This window comes from Pseudophryne corroboree, chromosome 1 (assembly GCF_028390025.1).
Source record: "Pseudophryne corroboree isolate aPseCor3 chromosome 1, aPseCor3.hap2, whole genome shotgun sequence".
Classification (NCBI taxonomy): domain Eukaryota; kingdom Metazoa; phylum Chordata; class Amphibia; order Anura; family Myobatrachidae; genus Pseudophryne; species Pseudophryne corroboree.
The window spans coordinates 662,443,652-662,461,095 of record NC_086444.1 but is presented as its reverse complement, the minus strand read 5'-3'; the positions used below and the strand labels follow the sequence as shown (position 1 = coordinate 662,461,095).

General features: G+C 47.9%; 1 protein-coding gene across 1 annotated transcript in view; it reads right to left on the bottom strand.

Annotated features, from left to right (window-relative positions):
• GNG10 (G protein subunit gamma 10) overlaps positions 1–17,444 on the bottom strand; it is a 123,436-nt gene that overhangs the window by 70,985 nt on the left and 35,007 nt on the right. The window contains exon 2 of the mRNA XM_063914685.1: positions 3,742–4,046. Coding sequence (XP_063770755.1) covers positions 3,742–3,822 — 81 coding nt within the window. The 5' untranslated portion in view covers positions 3,823–4,046. The remainder of the gene's footprint in view (positions 1–3,741; positions 4,047–17,444) is intronic.

Below are 17,444 nucleotides of genomic sequence, written 5' to 3'. Positions count from 1 at the left end.
CGCCCCAGTCTGAGGTCAAGAGCGCTCTGGAGAGGGTTTTCATTCAGGATGTCTCTGTACATTGGTGCATTCATCTTTCCCTCTATCCCGACTAGACTTCCAGTTCTAGCCGTTGAAAAACATCCCCACAACATGATGCTGCCACCACCATGCTTCACTGTAGGGATGGTATTGGCCTGGTGATGAGCGGTGCCTGGTTTCCTCCAAACATGACGCCTGGCATGCACGCTAAAGAGTTAAATCTTTGGAGTATATTCAATTGGTGTCGAAAACTGCCGTCTGTCGAAAATACGTCAGTTTTCGACTTTTTAAGGTCGAATCGCGATTCGGCCTATTCGACAAGTCGTGGAATTCGACTTGTTGAAAAGCACATGGATCGTCGGAATAGCTGCCGAGCCACGTGTTGTCGGTTTTGGCCCCCTTTTCGACCATCTCAGTCCGACATAAAAAAATGTCGGACCGAGATGTGGGACCCAGAGGAGTAGAGGGGGAGCCGCAGGGAGACGGGGGACAGCCGCGGGCATACAGGGGAGATCAGCGCTACAGCACAGCGGTGCAGCAGGATGTCACACAGCCGCACCGCTCACGGCAGCGTCCACCCGGCTCCAGCAAGCGAGGTTACGCTTGCTGGAGCCGGGTGGACACTGCCGTGAGGTCGGGTGGCTGTGTGACATCCTCCTGCAGCGCTGATCTCCTCCGTCTGCCCGCTGGCTGTCCCCCCCTCTCTTCCTCTGGGTCCCTCATCTCAATTCAACTTTTTAAAAGTCGAATTGAGATGAGATTTGAATAGGGGTTGTCGGATCCATTCCGACAAGTGCATGTCGGAATGGATCAGACCCTAATTGAACATACCCCCAAGTCTCTTCAGACTAGAGAATTTTGTTTCTCATGGTCCGATAGTCCTTCAGGTGCATTTTGGCAGACTCCAGGCGAGCTGCCATGTGCTTTTTACTAAGCATGGCTTCCGTCTGGCCACTCTACTATACAGGCCTGATTGGTGGATTGCTGCAGATATGGTTGTCCTTCTGGAAGGTTCTCCTCTTTCCACAGAGGAATGCTGTAGCTCTGACAGAGGGACCATCGGGTTCTTGATCACCTCCCTGACTAGTGCCCTTCTCCCCCGACTGCTCAGTTTAGATGACCGGCCAGCTCTAGGAAGAGTCCTGGTGGTTCTGAACTTCTTCCATTTACGAAATGATCGAGGCCACTGTGCTCATTGTGACCTTCAAAGCAGCAGATATTTTTCTGGATCCTTCCCTAGATTTGTGCCTCGAGACAATCCAGTCTCGGAGGTCTACAGACAATTCCTTTGACTTCATGCTTGGTTTGTGCCCAGACATGCACTGCCAAGTGTGGGACCTTACACAGACAGGTGTGTGCCTTTCCAAATCATGTCAAATCAACCAAACTTACCACAGGTGGACTCCAATTAAGCTGTAGAAACATGTCAAGGATGATCAGTGGAAACAGGATGCACCTGAGCTCAATTTTGAGCTTCATGGCAAAGGCTGTGAATACTTATGTACATGTGATTTCTTTGTTTTAAAGAAATTTGCAAAAATCTAAAAATCTAAAAAAAACAGATGTCATCACAGCCTGTTTGCACAAGAGCCTGGGACATTTTTTATTTTTTTAATAGGAGGACTATACCGTACATTCTGTTTGTCATATGCTTGACTATGAACGTTGCAGTTTTATGTACTGGTCTCATTTGTACACGTGTACAGGGACAACATGCACCAGTGACTGCCAGACTCTTCTCCTTTTTTACTGACCGCATCGCAGGTTTTTACAGAGTGAACATATTTCCAGGAACTTAGCCACAATCAGACAGTACATATGTGTCCACATACACCATGTATCTTCTGTGCTCAATAATATACACAATTTGCATCTTTTTGGAACGCCTGATGTGATAGAAGCTCAATATATGAAAGAAAAGTATTGTCCTATGTGGTGCACAATAGAATATTATAAAATATAACTTATTACACTTAAAATCATTCTTTGAATATTAAAACCTGCAAAATAAAATATAGATCTAGAAAGTGTGTGAATAGAGTGAAGAGTGTGATTAAAACATACTGTGTATGGGATACCCACTGAAATATCTTTATAATATATATGAATTTCTACAAAAAGACGTTGTCCCATGTGTTCTTTTTCCATAAGGAATAGGGGAACTTACTTGTGTTCATCCAGAACAGTAACGTGCCACTTTAAGAACTAGTGGACGTATTTAACCTCTATTTACTTCCCCATGGTTACTTATCAACTCAGATTAAATTGATGTGAAGCTATCGGGATCACGGCACTTGGGATGACAGCAGTCATAATACAGACGGCAGCATCCAGACGCTAAGGATCCTGACACATACTAGGCGAGTATACTAACTGTAATCCCCAACCCCCCCCCAACAGCCTAACCCTCCCCAGGGGTACCTAACCCTAACACCCCATTCCCGCAGCCTAAACATAACCCTCCATAACCCCTAAATAGGCAGGAGAATGGAGACTGATCTGATAAGTCATACCATCTATCCCACAAGTTACCACAATTGTGAGTAAAGTGAAAATCCCAGTACACTACAAGTTTGGATGCAGAGGGAAATAAAATGTTAAAATGCAAAAGTACAAAACGCGCTCTCCGCAGTGCAGCATCTAAGTCACCCCATTGCTGCAAAAATAATATGGTCCTATCCAGTTTTGTGACCAAGGGGTCTATTTACCTTGGATGGAGATAAAGTACCAGCCAATCAGCTCCTAGTTGTCATTTTTTCAAACAAAGTCTGTGACATGGCAGTTAGTAGCGGATTGCCTGGTACTTTATCTCCATCCTAGTAAATAGACCCCTTCATTTATTATATTTCATAGTTGGCTGCAGAAGATCATTTTACTTAAAACCTGGCCAAGTATCTATACATTCTTTAATGGCAGATTTGAGGAATGAGGTGATTTGCAGCTGGAGTAGATTGTGTTGTCTAATTTGCTTGCATTCCACACAGTGTCACATACTACAACCATTGTTCTAGAAAAGGTGAGCGTGAGCCATGCTCGGCAATGGTAATCAGCAATTGCTAAATTTTACCCGGACGTTGGGAGGTCACTGAGCACTTGGTAGCACTTTTATCATCCAGGGAGTCTTTTAAAATGGGTCAGTGAGTAATGAGTACACCTGTTCAACTGCTAGGTGACCTGGAAAACATGAACTGTTGGGCGTACTTGAGGACAGAGGTTGAGAAGCACTGGTCTAGGCTATGCATGCAGCTTGCTGTACTTTAGGTCTGCCATAGCAAGGATTACTTTACTGATGAGTGCTGCGGATTGCTCATCTTACAAAGAGTGGCAACCACCACACCAAGTACTGTACATGCAGCAAAGACTGGTCGCCTGCAGGAGGTGAAAGAAGCAACTACCATACTGTTATGACTAGAGACCACTATACTACATAGAGGTGATGGAAACAGGAATAATAACTACACTTCATCACTAAGATATCTGATCTGGCTTTTATAAAGAAATGCTATGTCAATAATAGAGTTTAAAGAGATAGCAACAATATCCCCAAATCATATGAACATGTTGCAATCAATAATATAAAAACTTTTAAATTACTGTAAAAAAAATAAATGTAAAAGTTAAGAAAATAATAATTCAACAAGTTGCCTTTTAACCCTTGAAGTCCCTCCCAATGAGAACAACATCTTCTCTCTACACATCAGCTGAGTAGAATTACATTACCTTGACCCTCTCCACGCTCGCCTCCAGCTTTAACTGCTCCACCAGCCGCTGCATAGAGCTCAGGTTAGAGTTTGATGACATCTTTATCCAGATGAGCAGGGGTTTGGCTTGGGGAAAAAGTGCACCCTGTTGCTGCTGCTCCAACAGATAGTACTCCTGATGCTGCTGCTGCCGTCTGGACGGATCTAGGCAGGAAATGATCTCACAAGCAGCTAAACTAACAGATCCTAGCCCTCCTACCCATCCAGCACAGAATTGCTGAGCCTCCTAACATCAATGGGGATATATATCGCTTAGGGCGCCACCTACAGGGAAGAATTGAGAAAAAATGTAATCAATAGGCAATTGTGGTGCTGTAACAAGGAATCTATTATCAAGATGAAAGTAGTATTAAGATTTTGTTTCAACTTAAATATCATTTAGCTGTGCAATGTTTTGAAAATAAGTGCATGGCATTTAGTATGTCTGATTTCTTATGGTGTTTCCTCTCTGTTATTTTGTTATTTTTTTAAACCTGCATTTGTCACTTACTAATATCCACTAAGTGGTTTCAACTGAAAGCTGTTTGCAGATAGCAAAATACTAAGGAGACAAATGAATAATAATATGTTTTCTCTGACGTCCTAAGTGGATGCTGGGACTCCTTAAGGACCATGGGGAATAGCGGCTCCGCAGGAGACTGGGCACAACTAAAAGAAAGCTTTTGGTCTACCTGGTGTGCACTGGCTCCTCCCTCTATGACCCTCCTCCAGACCTCAGTTAGAATCTTGTGCCCGGCTGAGCTGGATGCACACTAGGGGCTCTCCTGAGCTCCTAGAAAAGAAAGTATATTTTAGGTTTTTTCTCTGACGTCCTAAGTGGATGCTGGGGACTCCGTCAGGACCATGGGGATTAGCGGCTCCGCAGGAGACAGGGCACAAAACTAAAGCTTTAGGATCAGGTGGTGTGTACTGGCTCCTCCCCCCATGACCCTCCTCCAAGCCTCAGTTAGGTTTTTGTGCCCGTCCGAGCAGGGTGCAATCTAGGTGGCTCTCTTAAGGAGCTGCTTAGAAAAAGTTTTTAGGTTTCTTATTTTCAGTGAGTCCTGCTGGCAACAGGCTCACTGCATCGAGGGACTTAGGGGAGAGAAGTTCAACTCACCTGCGTGCAGGATGGATTGGCTTCTTAGGCTACTGGACACCATTAGCTCCAGAGGGAGTCGGAACACAGGTCTCACCCTGGGGTTCGTCCCGGAGCCGCGCCGCCGACCCCCCTTGCAGATGCTGAAGATTGAAGGTCCAGAAACCGGCGGCAGAAGGCTTTTCAGTCTTCATGAAGGTAGCGCACAGCACTGCAGCTGTGCGCCATTGTTGTCACACACTTCACACCAACGGTTACGGAGGGTGCAGGGCGTTGCTGGGGGCGCCCTGGGCAGCAATGTATAATACCTTATTCTGGCTAAAAATACATCACATATAGCCCCTGGAGGCTATATGGATGTATTTAACCCCTGCCAGGTCTCAGAAAAACGGGAGAAGAAGCCCGCCGAAAAGGGGGCGGGGCCTATTCTCCTCAGCACACAGCGCCATTTTCCCTCACAGAAATGCTGGTGGGAAGGCTCCCAGGCTCTCCCCTGCACTGCACTACAGAAACAGGGTTAAAACAGAGAGGGGGGGCACTTATTTGGCGATATGTATATATATATTAAAATGCTATAAGGGAAAAACACTTATATAAAGGTTGTCCCTGTATAATATAGCGTTTTTGGTGTGTGCTGGCAAACTCTCCCTCTGTCTCCCCAAAGGGCTAGTGGGGTCCTGTCCTCTATCAGAGCATTCCCTGTGTGTGTGCTGTGTGTCGGTACTTGTGTGTCGACTTGTATGAGGACGATGTTGGTGAGGAGGCGGAGCAATTGCCGGTAATGGTGATGTCACTCTCTAGGGAGTCGACACCGGAATGGATGGCTTATTTAAGGAATTACGTGATAATGTCAACACGCTGCAAGGTCGGTTGACGACATGAGACGGCCGGCAAACCAATTAGTACCTGTCCAGGCGTCTAAAACACCGTCAGGGGCGTTAAAACGTCCTTTTTACCTCAGTCGGTCGACACAGACACGGACACTGACTCCAGTGTCGACGGTGAAGAAACAAACGTATTTTCCTTTAGGGCCACACGTTACTTGTTAAGGGCAATGAAGGAGATGTTACATATTTCTGATACTACAAGTACCACAAAAAAGGGTATTATGTGGAGTGTGAAAAAACTACATGTGGTTTTTCCTGAATCAGATAAATTAAATGAAGTGTGTGATGATGCGTGGGTTTCCCCCGATAGAAAATTATTGGCGGTATACCTTTTCCCGCCAGAAGTTATGGCGCGTTGGGAAACACACCTTAGGGTGGATAAGGCGCTCACACGCTTATAAAAACAAGTGGCGTTACCATCTCCAGATACGGACGCCCTCAAGGAGCCAACTGATAGGAGGTTGGAAAATATCCTAAAAAGTATATACACACATACTGGTGTTATACTGCGACCAGCGATCGCCTCAGCCTGGATGGGCAGCGCTGGGGTGGCTTGGTCGGATTCCCTGACTGGAAATATTGATACCCTTGACAGGGACAGTATTTTATTGACTATAGAGCATTTAAAAGATGCATTTCTATATATGCGAAACTCTGGCATCAAGAGTAAGTGCGATGTCCATATCTGCCAGACGATGTTTATGGACACGACAGTGGTCAGGTGATGCAGATTCCAAACGGCACATGGAAGTATTGCCGTATAAAGGGGAGGAGTTATTTGGGGTCGGTCCATCAGACCTGGTGGCCACGGCAACAGCTAGAAAATCCACCTTTTTTACCCCAAGTCACATCTCAGCAGAAAAAGACATAGTCTTTTCAGCCTCAGTCCTTTCGTCCCCATAATATCTGCCCAGGGATAGAAGTAAGGGAAGAAGACTGCAGCAGGCAGCCCATTCCCAGGAACAGAAGCCTTCCACCGCTTCTGCCAAGTCCTCAGCATGACGCTGGGGCCGTACAAACAGGTGCGGTGGGGGGTCGTCTCAAGAGTTTCAGCACGCAGTGGGCTCACTCGCAAGTGGACCCCTGGATCCTACAAGTAGTATCCCAGGGGTACAGATTGGAAATTCGAGACGTCTCCCCCTCGCAAGTTCCTGAAGTTTGCTTTACCAACGTCTACCTCCGACAGGGAGGCAGTATTGGAAACAATTCACAAGCTGTATTCCCAGCAGGTGATAATCAAAGTACCCCTCCTACAACAAGTAAAGGGGTATTATTCCACACTATATTGTGGTACTGAAGCCAGACGGCTTGGTGAGACCTATTCTAAATGGAGTCACTCAGAGCAGTGATAGCGAACCAGGAAGAAGGGGACTATATGGTGTCCCTGGACATCAAGGATGCTTACCTCCATGTCCAAATTTGCCCTTCTCACAAAGGGTACCTCAGGTTCGTGGTACAAAACTGTCACTATCAGTTTCAGACGCTGCCGTTTGGATTGTCCACGGCACCCCGGGTCTTTACCAAGGTAATGGCCGAAATGATGATTCTTCTTCAAAGAAAAGGCGTCTTAATTATCCCTTACTTGGACGATCTCCTGATAAGGGCAAGGTCCAGAGAACAGTTGGAGGTCTGAGTAGCACTATCTCAAGTAGTTCTACGACAGCACGGGTGGATTCTAAATATTCCAAAATCGCAGCTGTCTCCGACGACACGTCTGCTGTCCCTAGGGATGATTCTGGACACAGTCCAGAAAAAGGTGTTTCTCCCGGAGGAGAAAGCCAGGGAGTTATCCGAGCTAGTCAGGAACCTCCAAAAACCAGGAAAAGTGTCAGTGCATCATTGCACAAGGGTCCTGGGAAAAATGGTGGCTTCTTACGAAGCGATTCCATTCGGCAGATTTCACGCAAGAACTTTTCAGTGGGATCTGCTGGACAAATGGTCCGGATCGCATCTTCAGATGCATCAGCGGATAACCCTGTCTCCAAGGACAAGGGTGTCTCTTCTGTGGTGGCTGCAGAGTGCTCATCTACTAAAGGGCCACAGTTATACATTCAGGACTGGGTCCTGGTGACCACGGATTCCAGCTTGAAAGGCTGGGGAGCAGTCACACAGGGAAAAAATTTCCAGGGAGTGTGATCAAGTCTTGGGACTTCTCTCCGCATAAATATACTGGAGCTAAGAGCAATTTACAATGCTCTAAGCTTAGCAAGACCTCTGCTTCAAGGTCAGCCGGTATTGATCTAGTGGGACAACATCACGGCAGTCGCCCACGTAAACAGACAGGGCGGCACAAGAAGCAGGAGGATAATGGCAGAAACTGCAAGGATTCTTCGCTGGGCGGAAAATCATGTGATAGCACTGTCAGCAGTTTTCATTCCGGGAGTGGACAACTGGGAAGCAGACTTCCTCAGCACGACCTCCACCCGGGAGAGTGGGGACTTCATCGAGAAGTTTTTTCCACATGATTGTGCACCGTTGGGAAAGACCAAAGGTGGACATGATGGCGTCCCGCCTGAACAAAAAACTGGACAGGTATTGCGCCAGGTCAAGAGACCCTCAGGCAATAGCTGTGGACGTTCTGGTAACACCAGGGGTGTACCAGTTGGTGTATGTGTTCCCTCCTCTGCTTCTCATACCAAAGGTACTGAGATTTATAAGACGTAGAGGAGTAAGAACTATACTCGTGGCTCCGGATGGGCCAAGAAGGACTTGGTACCCGGAACTTCAAGAGATGCTCACAGAGGACTCAGGGCCTCTGCCGATAAGAAGGGACTTGTTTCAGCAAGTACCATGTCTGTTCCAAGACTTACCGCGGCTGCGTTTGACGGCATGGCGGTTGAACGCCGGATCCTAAGGGAAAAAGGCATTCCGGAAGAGGTCATTCCTACCCTGGTCAAAGCCAGGAAGGAGGTGACCGCACAACATTATCACCATATGTGGCGAAAATATGTTGCGTGGTGTGAGGCCAGGAAGGCCCCACGAAGAAATTTCAACTCGGTCGATTCCTGCATTTCCTGCAAACAGGAGTGTCTATGGGCCTCAAATTGGGGTCCATTAAGGTTCAAATTTCGGCCCTGTCGATTTTCTTCCAGAAAGAATTGGCTTCAGTTCCTGAAGTCCAGAAATTTGACAAGGGAGTACTGCATATACAACCCCCTTTTGTGCCTCCAGTGGCACTGTGGGATCTCAACGTAGTCCTGGGATTCCTCAAATCACGTTGGTTTAAACCGCTCAAATCTGTGGATTTGAAATATCTCACATGGAAAGTGACCATGATGTTGGCCCTGGCCTCGGCCAGGCGAGTGTCAGAATTGGCGGCTTTGTCTCACAAAAGCCCATATCTGATTGTCCATTCGGACAGGGCAGAGCTGCGGACTCGTCCCCAGTTTCTCCCTAAGTTGGTGTCAGCGTTTCATCTGAACCAGCTTATTTTGGTACCTGCGGCTACTAGAGACTTGGAGGACTCCAAGTTGCTAGATGTTGTCAGGGCCCTGAAAATATAGATTCCAGGACGGCTGGAGTCAGGAAAACTGACTTGCTGTTATCCTGTATGCACCCAAAAAACTGGGTGCTCTTACTTCTAAGCAGACGATTGCTAGTTGAATGTGTAGTACAATTCAGCTTGCACATTCTGTGGCAGGACTGCCACAGCCAAAATATATAAATGCCCATTCCACAAGGAAGGTGGGCTCATCTTGGGCGACTGCCCGAGGGGTCTCGGCTTTACAACTTTGCCGAGCTGCTACTTGGTCAGGGGCACACCCTGGCTGAGGAGGACCTGGAGTTCTCTCACTCGGTGCTGCAGCGTCATCCGCACTTTCCCGCCCGTTTGGGAGCTTTGGTATAATCCCCATGGTCCTGACGGAGTCCCCAGCATCCACTTAGGACGTCAGAGAAAATAAGATTTTACTTACCGATAAATCTATTTCTCGTAGTCCGTAGTGGATGCTGGGCGCCCATCCCAAGTGCGGATTGTCTGCAATACTTGTACATAATTGTTGTTACAAAAAAATTGGGTTGTTATTGTTGTGAGCCGTCTGTTCAGAGGCTCCTACGTTTGTCATACTGTTAACTGGGTTCAGATCACAAGTTATACGGTGTGATTGGTGTGGCTGGTATGAGTTTTACCCGGGATTCAATATCCTTCCTTATTGTGTACGCTCGTCCGGGCACAGTATCCTAACTGAGGCTTGGAGGAGGGTCATGGGGGGAGGAGCCAGTACACACCACCTGATCCTAAAGCTTTAGTTTTGTGCCCTGTCTCCTGCGGAGCCGCTAATCCCCATGGTCCTGACGGAGTCCCCAGCATCCACTACGGACTACGAGAAATAGATTTATCGGTAAGTAAAATCTTATTTTTATTTTCAGTGAGATCTGCTGGCAACAGACTCACTGCTACGAGGGACTAAGGGGAGAAGAAGCGAACCTACCTGCTTGCAGCTAGCTTGGGCTTCTTAGGCTACTGGACACCATTAGCTCCAGAGGGATCGAACACAGGGCCCGACCTCGATCGTCCGGTCCCGGAGCCGCGCCGCCGTCCCCCTTACAGAGCCAGAAGCAAGAAGATGGTCCTGAAAATCGGCGACAGAAGACTTCGGTCTTCAACAAGGTAGCGCACAGCACTGCAGCTGTGCGCCATTGCTCCTCATGCACACCTCACACTCCGGTCACTGATGGGTGCAGGGCGCTGGGGGGGGGCGCCCTGAGCAGCAATATTAACACCTTGGCTGGCAAAATAATCACAATATGTAGTCCTAGAGGCTATATATGTGTAAAATACCCCTGCCAGGATCCATAAAAAAGCGGGAGAAAGTCCGCCGAAAAAGGGGCGGGGCTATCTCCCTCAGCACACTGGCGCCATTTTTCCCTCACAGCTCCGCTGGAAGGATCGCTCCCAGGCTCTCCCCTGCAGTTTCAAGACTACAAAGGGTAAAAAAGAGAGGGGGGGCACTAAATTTAGGTGCAGCAGTAGATATATAAGCAGCTATAAGGGAAAATCACTCAGTTATAGTGTTCATCCCTGTGTTATATAGCGCTCTGGTGTGTGCTGGCATACTCTCTCTCTGTCTCCCCAAAGGGCTTTGTGGGGTCCTGTCCTCTGTCAGAGCATTCCCTGTGTGTGTGCGGTGTGTCGGTACGGCTGTGTCGACATGTTTGATGAGGAGGCTTATGTGGAGGCGGAGCAGATGCCGATAAATGTGATGTCACCCCCTGCAGGGTCGACACCTGAGTGGATGGTTATGTGGAAGGAATTACGCGACAGTGTCGACTCCTTACATAAAAGGTTTGACGACATACCAAATATGGGACAGCCGGCTTCTCAGCCTGTGCCTGCCCAGGCGTCTCAAAAGCCATCAGGGGCTCTAAAACGGCCGCTACCTCAGATGGCAGACACAGATGTCGACACGGATACTGACTCCAGTGTCGACGACGATGAGACTAATGTAACTTCCAATAGGGCCACACGTTACATGATTGAGGCAATGAAAAATGTGTTGCACATTTCTGATGTTACCCCAGGAACCACAAAAAAGGGTATTATGTTTGGAGAGAAAAAACTACCAGTAGTTTTTCCTCCATCTGAGGAATTAAATGAAGTGTGTGAAGAAGCGTGGGCTTCTCCCGATAAGAAACTGGTAATTTCTAAAAGGTTACTAATGACGTACCCTTTCCCGCCAGAGGATAGGTCACGTTGGGAAACATCCCCAAGGGTGGATAAAGCGCTCACACGCTTGTCAAAGAAGGTGGCACTACCGTCTCCGGATACGGCCGCCCTAAAGGAGCCTGCTGATAGGAAGCAGGAGGCTATCCTGAAGTCTGTATATACACACACAGGTATTATACTGAGACCAACTATTGCTTCAGCATGGATGTGCAGTGCTGCAGCTGCGTGGTCAGATTCCCTGTCGGAAAATATTGATACCCTAGACAGGGACACTATATAGCTAACCGTAGAGCATATTAAAGACGCAGTCTTATACATGAGAGATGCACAGAGGGATATTTGCCGGCTGGCATCTAAAATAAGTGCAATGTCCATTTCTGCCAGGAGAGGGTTATGGACTCGGCAGTGGACAGGTGATGCAGATTCTAAAAGGCACATGGAAGTTTTGCCTTATAAGGGTGAGGAGTTGTTCGGGGATGGTCTCTCGGACCTCGTTTCCACAGCAACAGCTGGGAAGTCAGCATTTTTACCCCATGTTCCCTCACAGCCAAAGAAAGCACCGTATTATCAGGTACAGTCCTTTCGGCCCCATAAGGGCAAGCGGGTTAAAGGCGCGTCCTTTCTGCCCAGAGGCAGAGGTAGAGGGAAAAAGCTGCAGCATACAGCCAGTTCCCAGGAGCAAAAGTCCTCCCCCGCTTCCTCCAAGTCCACCGCATGACGCTGGGGCTCCACAGGCGGAGCCAGGTACGGTGGGGGCCCGTCTCAAAAACTTCAGCAATCAGTGGGCTCGCTCACGGGTGGATCCCTGGATCCTTCAAGTAGTATCTCAGGGGTACAAGCTGGAATTCGAGATGTCTCCCCCCCGCCGTTTCCTCAAATCTGCCTTGCCAACAACTCCCTCAGGCAGGGAGGCAGTGCTAGAGGCAATTCACAAGCTGTATTCCCAGCAGGTGATAGTCAAGGTGCCCCTCCTTCAACAAGGACGGGGTTACTATTCCACAATGTTTGTGGTACCGAAACCAGACGGTTCGGTGAGACCCATTTTCAATTTGAAATCCTTGAACACATATATAAAAAAATTCAAGTTCAAGATGGAATCGCTCAAGGCGGTTATTGCAAGCCTGGACGAGGGGGATTACATGGTATCACTGGACATCAAGGATGCTTACCTGCATGTCCCCATTTACCATCCTCACCAGGAGTACCTCATATTTGTGGTACAGGATTGTCATTACCAATTCCAGACGTTGCCGTTTGGTCTATCCACGGCACCGAGAGTATTTACCAAGGTAATGGCCGAAATGATGATACTCCTTCGAAAAAAGGGAGTTTTAATTATCCCGTACTTGGACGATCTCCTGATAAAGGCGAGGTCCAGGGAGCAGTTGTTGGTCGGGGTAGCACTATCTCGGGAGGTGCTACAACAGCACGGTTGGTTTCTAAATATTCCAAAGTCACAGCTGGTCCCTACGACACGTCTACTGTTCCTGGGGATGGTTCTGGACACAGAACAGAAAAAAGTGTTTCTCCCGGAGGAGAAGGCCAAGGAGCTGTCATCTCTAGTCAGAGGCCTCCTAAAACCAAAACAGGTGTCGGTGCATCACTGCACACGAGTCCTGGGAAAAATGGTAGCTTCCTACGAAGCAATTCCATTCGGCAGGTTCCATGCAAGAACTTTTCAGTGGGACCTGTTGGACAAGTGGTCCGGATCGCATCTTCAGATGCATCGGCTGATAACCCTGTCTCCAAGGACCAGGGTGTCTCTGCTGTGGTGGCTGCAAAGTGCTCATCTTCAAGAGGGCCGCAGATTCGGCATACAGGACTGGGTCCTGGTGACCACGGATGCCAGCCTTCGAGGCTGGGGGGCAGTCACACAGGGAAGAAACTTCCAAGGACTATGGTCAAGTCAGGAGACTTCCCTACACATAAATATTCTGGAACTGAGGGCCATTTTCAATGCCCTAAGTCAGGCAAAACCCCTGCTTCAAAACCAGCCGGTACTGATCCAGTCAGACAACATCACGGCAGTCGCCCATGTAAACTGACAGGGCGGCACAAGAAGCAGGACGGCGATGGCAGAAGCCACAAGGATTCTCCGATGGGCGGAAAATCACGTGTTAGCACTGTCAGCAGTGTTCATTCCGGGAGTGGACAACTGGGAAGCAGACTTCCTCAGCAGGCACGACCTCCACCCGGGAGAGTGGGGACTTCATCCAGAAGTCTTCCAACTGATTGTAAACCGTTGGGAAAGGCCACAGGTGGACATGATGGCGTCCCGCCTAAACAAAAAGCTAGAAAGATATTGCGCCAGGTCAAGAGACCTTCAGGCGATAGCTGTGGACGCTCTAGTGACACCGTGGGTGTACCGGTCGGTTTATGTGTTCCCTCCTCTTCCTCTCATACCCAAGGTACTGAAGATAATAAGGAGAAGAGGAGTAAGAACTATGGGGGTCATTCCGAGTTGTTCGCTCGCAAGGCGATTTTAGCAGAGTTGCTCACGCTAAGCCGCCGCCTACTGGGAGTGAATCTTAGCATCTTAAAATTGCGAACGATGTATTCGCAATATTGCGATTACACACCTCGTAGCAGTTTCTGAGTAGCTTCAGACTTACTCGGCATCTGCGATCAGTTCAGTGCTTGTCGTTCCTGGTTTGACGTCACAAACACTCCCAGCGTTCGCCCAGACACTCCCCCGTTTCTCCGGCCACTCCTGCATTTTTTCCGGAAACGGTAGCGTTTTTTCCCACACGCCCATAAAACGGCCTGTTTCCGCCCAGTAACACCCATTTCCTGTCAATCACATTACGATCGACAGACCGATGAAAAAGCCGTGAGTAAAATTCCTAAGTGCATAGCAAATTTACTTGGCGCAGTCGCAGTGCGAACATTGCGCATGCGCATTAAGCGGAAAATCGCTGCGATGCGAAGATTTTTACCGAGCGAACAACTCGGAATGAGGGCCTATACTCATTGTTCCGGATTGGCCAAGAAGAGCTTGGTACCCGGAACTTCAAGAAATGATCTCAGAGGACCCATGGCCTCTGCCGCTCAGACAGGACCTGCTGCAGCAGGGGCCCTGTCTGTTCCAAGACTTACCGCGGCTGCGTTTGACGGCATGGCGGCTGAACACCGGATCCTGAAGGAAAAGGGCATTCCGGAGGAAGTCATTCCTACGCTGATTAAAGCTAGGAAAGAAGTGACCGCAAACCATTATCACCGCATTTAGCGAAAATATGTTGCGTGGTGTGAGGCCAGGAAGGCCCCAACGGAGGAATTTGAGCTGGGCCATTTTCTGCACTTCCTACAGCCAGGGGTGACTATGGGCCTAAAATTGGGTTCCATTAAGGTCCAGATTTCGGCTCTATCGATTTTCTTCCAGAGAGAACTGGCTTCACTACCTGAAGTTCAGACTTTTGTTAAGGGAGTGCTGCATATTCAGCCCCCTTTTGTGCCTCCAGTGGCACCTTGGGATCTCAACGTGGTGTTGGATTTCCTAAAGTCACATTGGTTTGAGCCACTTAAAACCGTGGAATTAAAATATCTCACGTGGAAAGTGGTCATGCTGTTGGCCTTGGCTTCGGCCAGGCGTGTGTCAGAATTGGCGGCTTTGTCATGTAAAAGCCCTTATCTAATTTTCCATATGGATAGGGCAGAATTGAGGACTCGTCCCCAGTTTCTCCCTAAGGTGGTATCAGCCTTTCATTTGAACCAACCTATCGTGGTGCCTGCGGCTACTAAAGACTTGGAGGCTTCCAAGTTGTTGGACGTAGTCAGGGCCCTGAAAATTTATGTTTCCAGGACAGCTAGTGTCAGGAAAACTGACTCGTTGTTTATCCTGTATGCACCCAACAAGCTGGGTGCTCCTGCTTCAAAGCAGACTATTGCTCGCTGGATCTGTAGTACGATTCAGCTTGCACATTCTGCGGCTGAACTGCCGCATCCTAAATCAGTGAAAGCCCATTCCACGAGGAAGGTGGGCTCTTCTTGGGCGGCTGCCCAAGGGGTCTCGGCTCTACAACTTTGCCGAGCAACTACTTGGTCGGGGTCAAACACATTTGCTAAATTCTACAAGTTTGACACCCTGGCTGAGGAGGACCTAGAGTTTGCCCATTCGGTGCTGCAGAGTCATCCGCACTCTCCCGCCCGTTTGGGAGCTTTGGTATAATCCCCATGGTCCTTAAGGAGTCCCAGCATCCACTTAGGACGTCAGAGAAAATAAGATTTTACTCACCGGTAAATCTATTTCTCGTAGTCCGTAGTGGATGCTGGGCGCCCATCCCAAGTGCGGATTGTCTGCAATACTTGTATATAGTTATTGTTTAACTAAAGGGTTATTGTTGAGCCATCTGTTGAGAGGCTCAGTTATTGTTCATACTGTTAACTGGGTATAGTATCACGAGTTATACGGTGTGATTGGTGTGGCTGAGTCTTACCCGGGATTCAAAATCCTTTCTTATTGTGTCAGCTCTTCCGGGCACAGTATCCTAACTGAGGTCTGGAGGAGGGTCATAGAGGGAGGAGCCAGTGCACACCAGGTAGACCAAAAGCTTTCTTTTAGTTGTGCCCAGTCTCCTGCGGAGCCGCTATTCCCCATGGTCCTTAAGGAGTCCCAGCATCCACTACGGACTACGAGAAATAGATTTACCGGTGAGTAAAATCTTATTTTATTTTAATTTGTGCAAATCACCCAGTGAAATGTATGGTACAATTGGTAATTAGTATTCCTAATCATCTAGAAAACAATATGGCTATGATAGGTGGTCTTCCGTTTGCCGGCGGCTGGGCTCCCGACGACCAGCATACCGGCGTTGGAATCCCGACCGCCGGCATATCGACAGCTTTTCTTCCTCTTGGGGGTCCACGACCCCCCTGGAGGGAGGATAGATAGCGTGGTAAGTGCAGCGAGCCCGCAAGGGGCTCATTTGTGCTCGCCCCGCTGTCGGTATGCCAACGGTCAGGATTCCGGTGCCGGTATGCTGGCCGCCGGGAGCCCAACCGCCAGCATGACATACTACACCCAGCTATGATACCAGCTGGAGGCATTATAGCAGTTTCCAAATCTCCACCTTTAAGCCCTGTACGCACTGAGCGACTATGCTAAATGTGCGATGAGCGCTATATTGTTGAACGCATACCCTCCACCTGTACCTTTTTGGCAGTTACAGTACCTTTATTTATGGTCTGTTCCGATTTTTGGCTCTGCAAACCTCCATTGAAAGTATAGGAAAAGGCGTGGCCATGCGCTTTTTTCGAATTTGTACTGATTTTTATGTGTAAAATGTCGGAGGGTATGTGAACGGTATAGCGCATACACACTGAATGATAGCAATGAACCATATCGTTCAGTGACGACATCCCCCGCATTCACCAAATATGCAGCTCAGCGATATATATATTCAAAATTGTTCAATATGTTCAATAGACCATAGATGAACCTGAACGATCGGCAGGTGAGAGCATTGTTCATCGTTCAGGCATACACACTGGACAACATGAACAAAAGAACTTTCAAAAAAGATTGCTAACGTTCACATCGTCCAGTGTTATCACCCAGTGTGTACGGGACTTTACTGTCCAGATTTTAAGAATAGCCTAACCATGCTTGAGCACAGGTGTCTTAATAAGTATAGAACAAATAACAATTATAAAGGTATATAATTATTAGATCAGGGGCTCTGTTAGCAAACCGATTAATATCGAATTAGGTCACCTTTAAGAATTTAAATATGTCATAATGATGCAGCTCCCATAGGAGTACTCTGCAATACTCGGAATTAAATAGAAAAGAAGAATGATATACAATATCACAATGAATAGTATCACAATGAATAGTATTACATTTGTCAGAGACAGTTTATTATTTGTATCATAAGATATGGATATAATGAAAAGGCAATATTTAACACTGATAACCGATTCCGCACTATAGCACGTAATTACCAGCTCATGGAGCAAAAGTTCAGTCCACAATGAATGTCTGTATAGTTCATACAGGGCTCCAATTAATTAATGGCAGCAAGCTTTTAGAGACC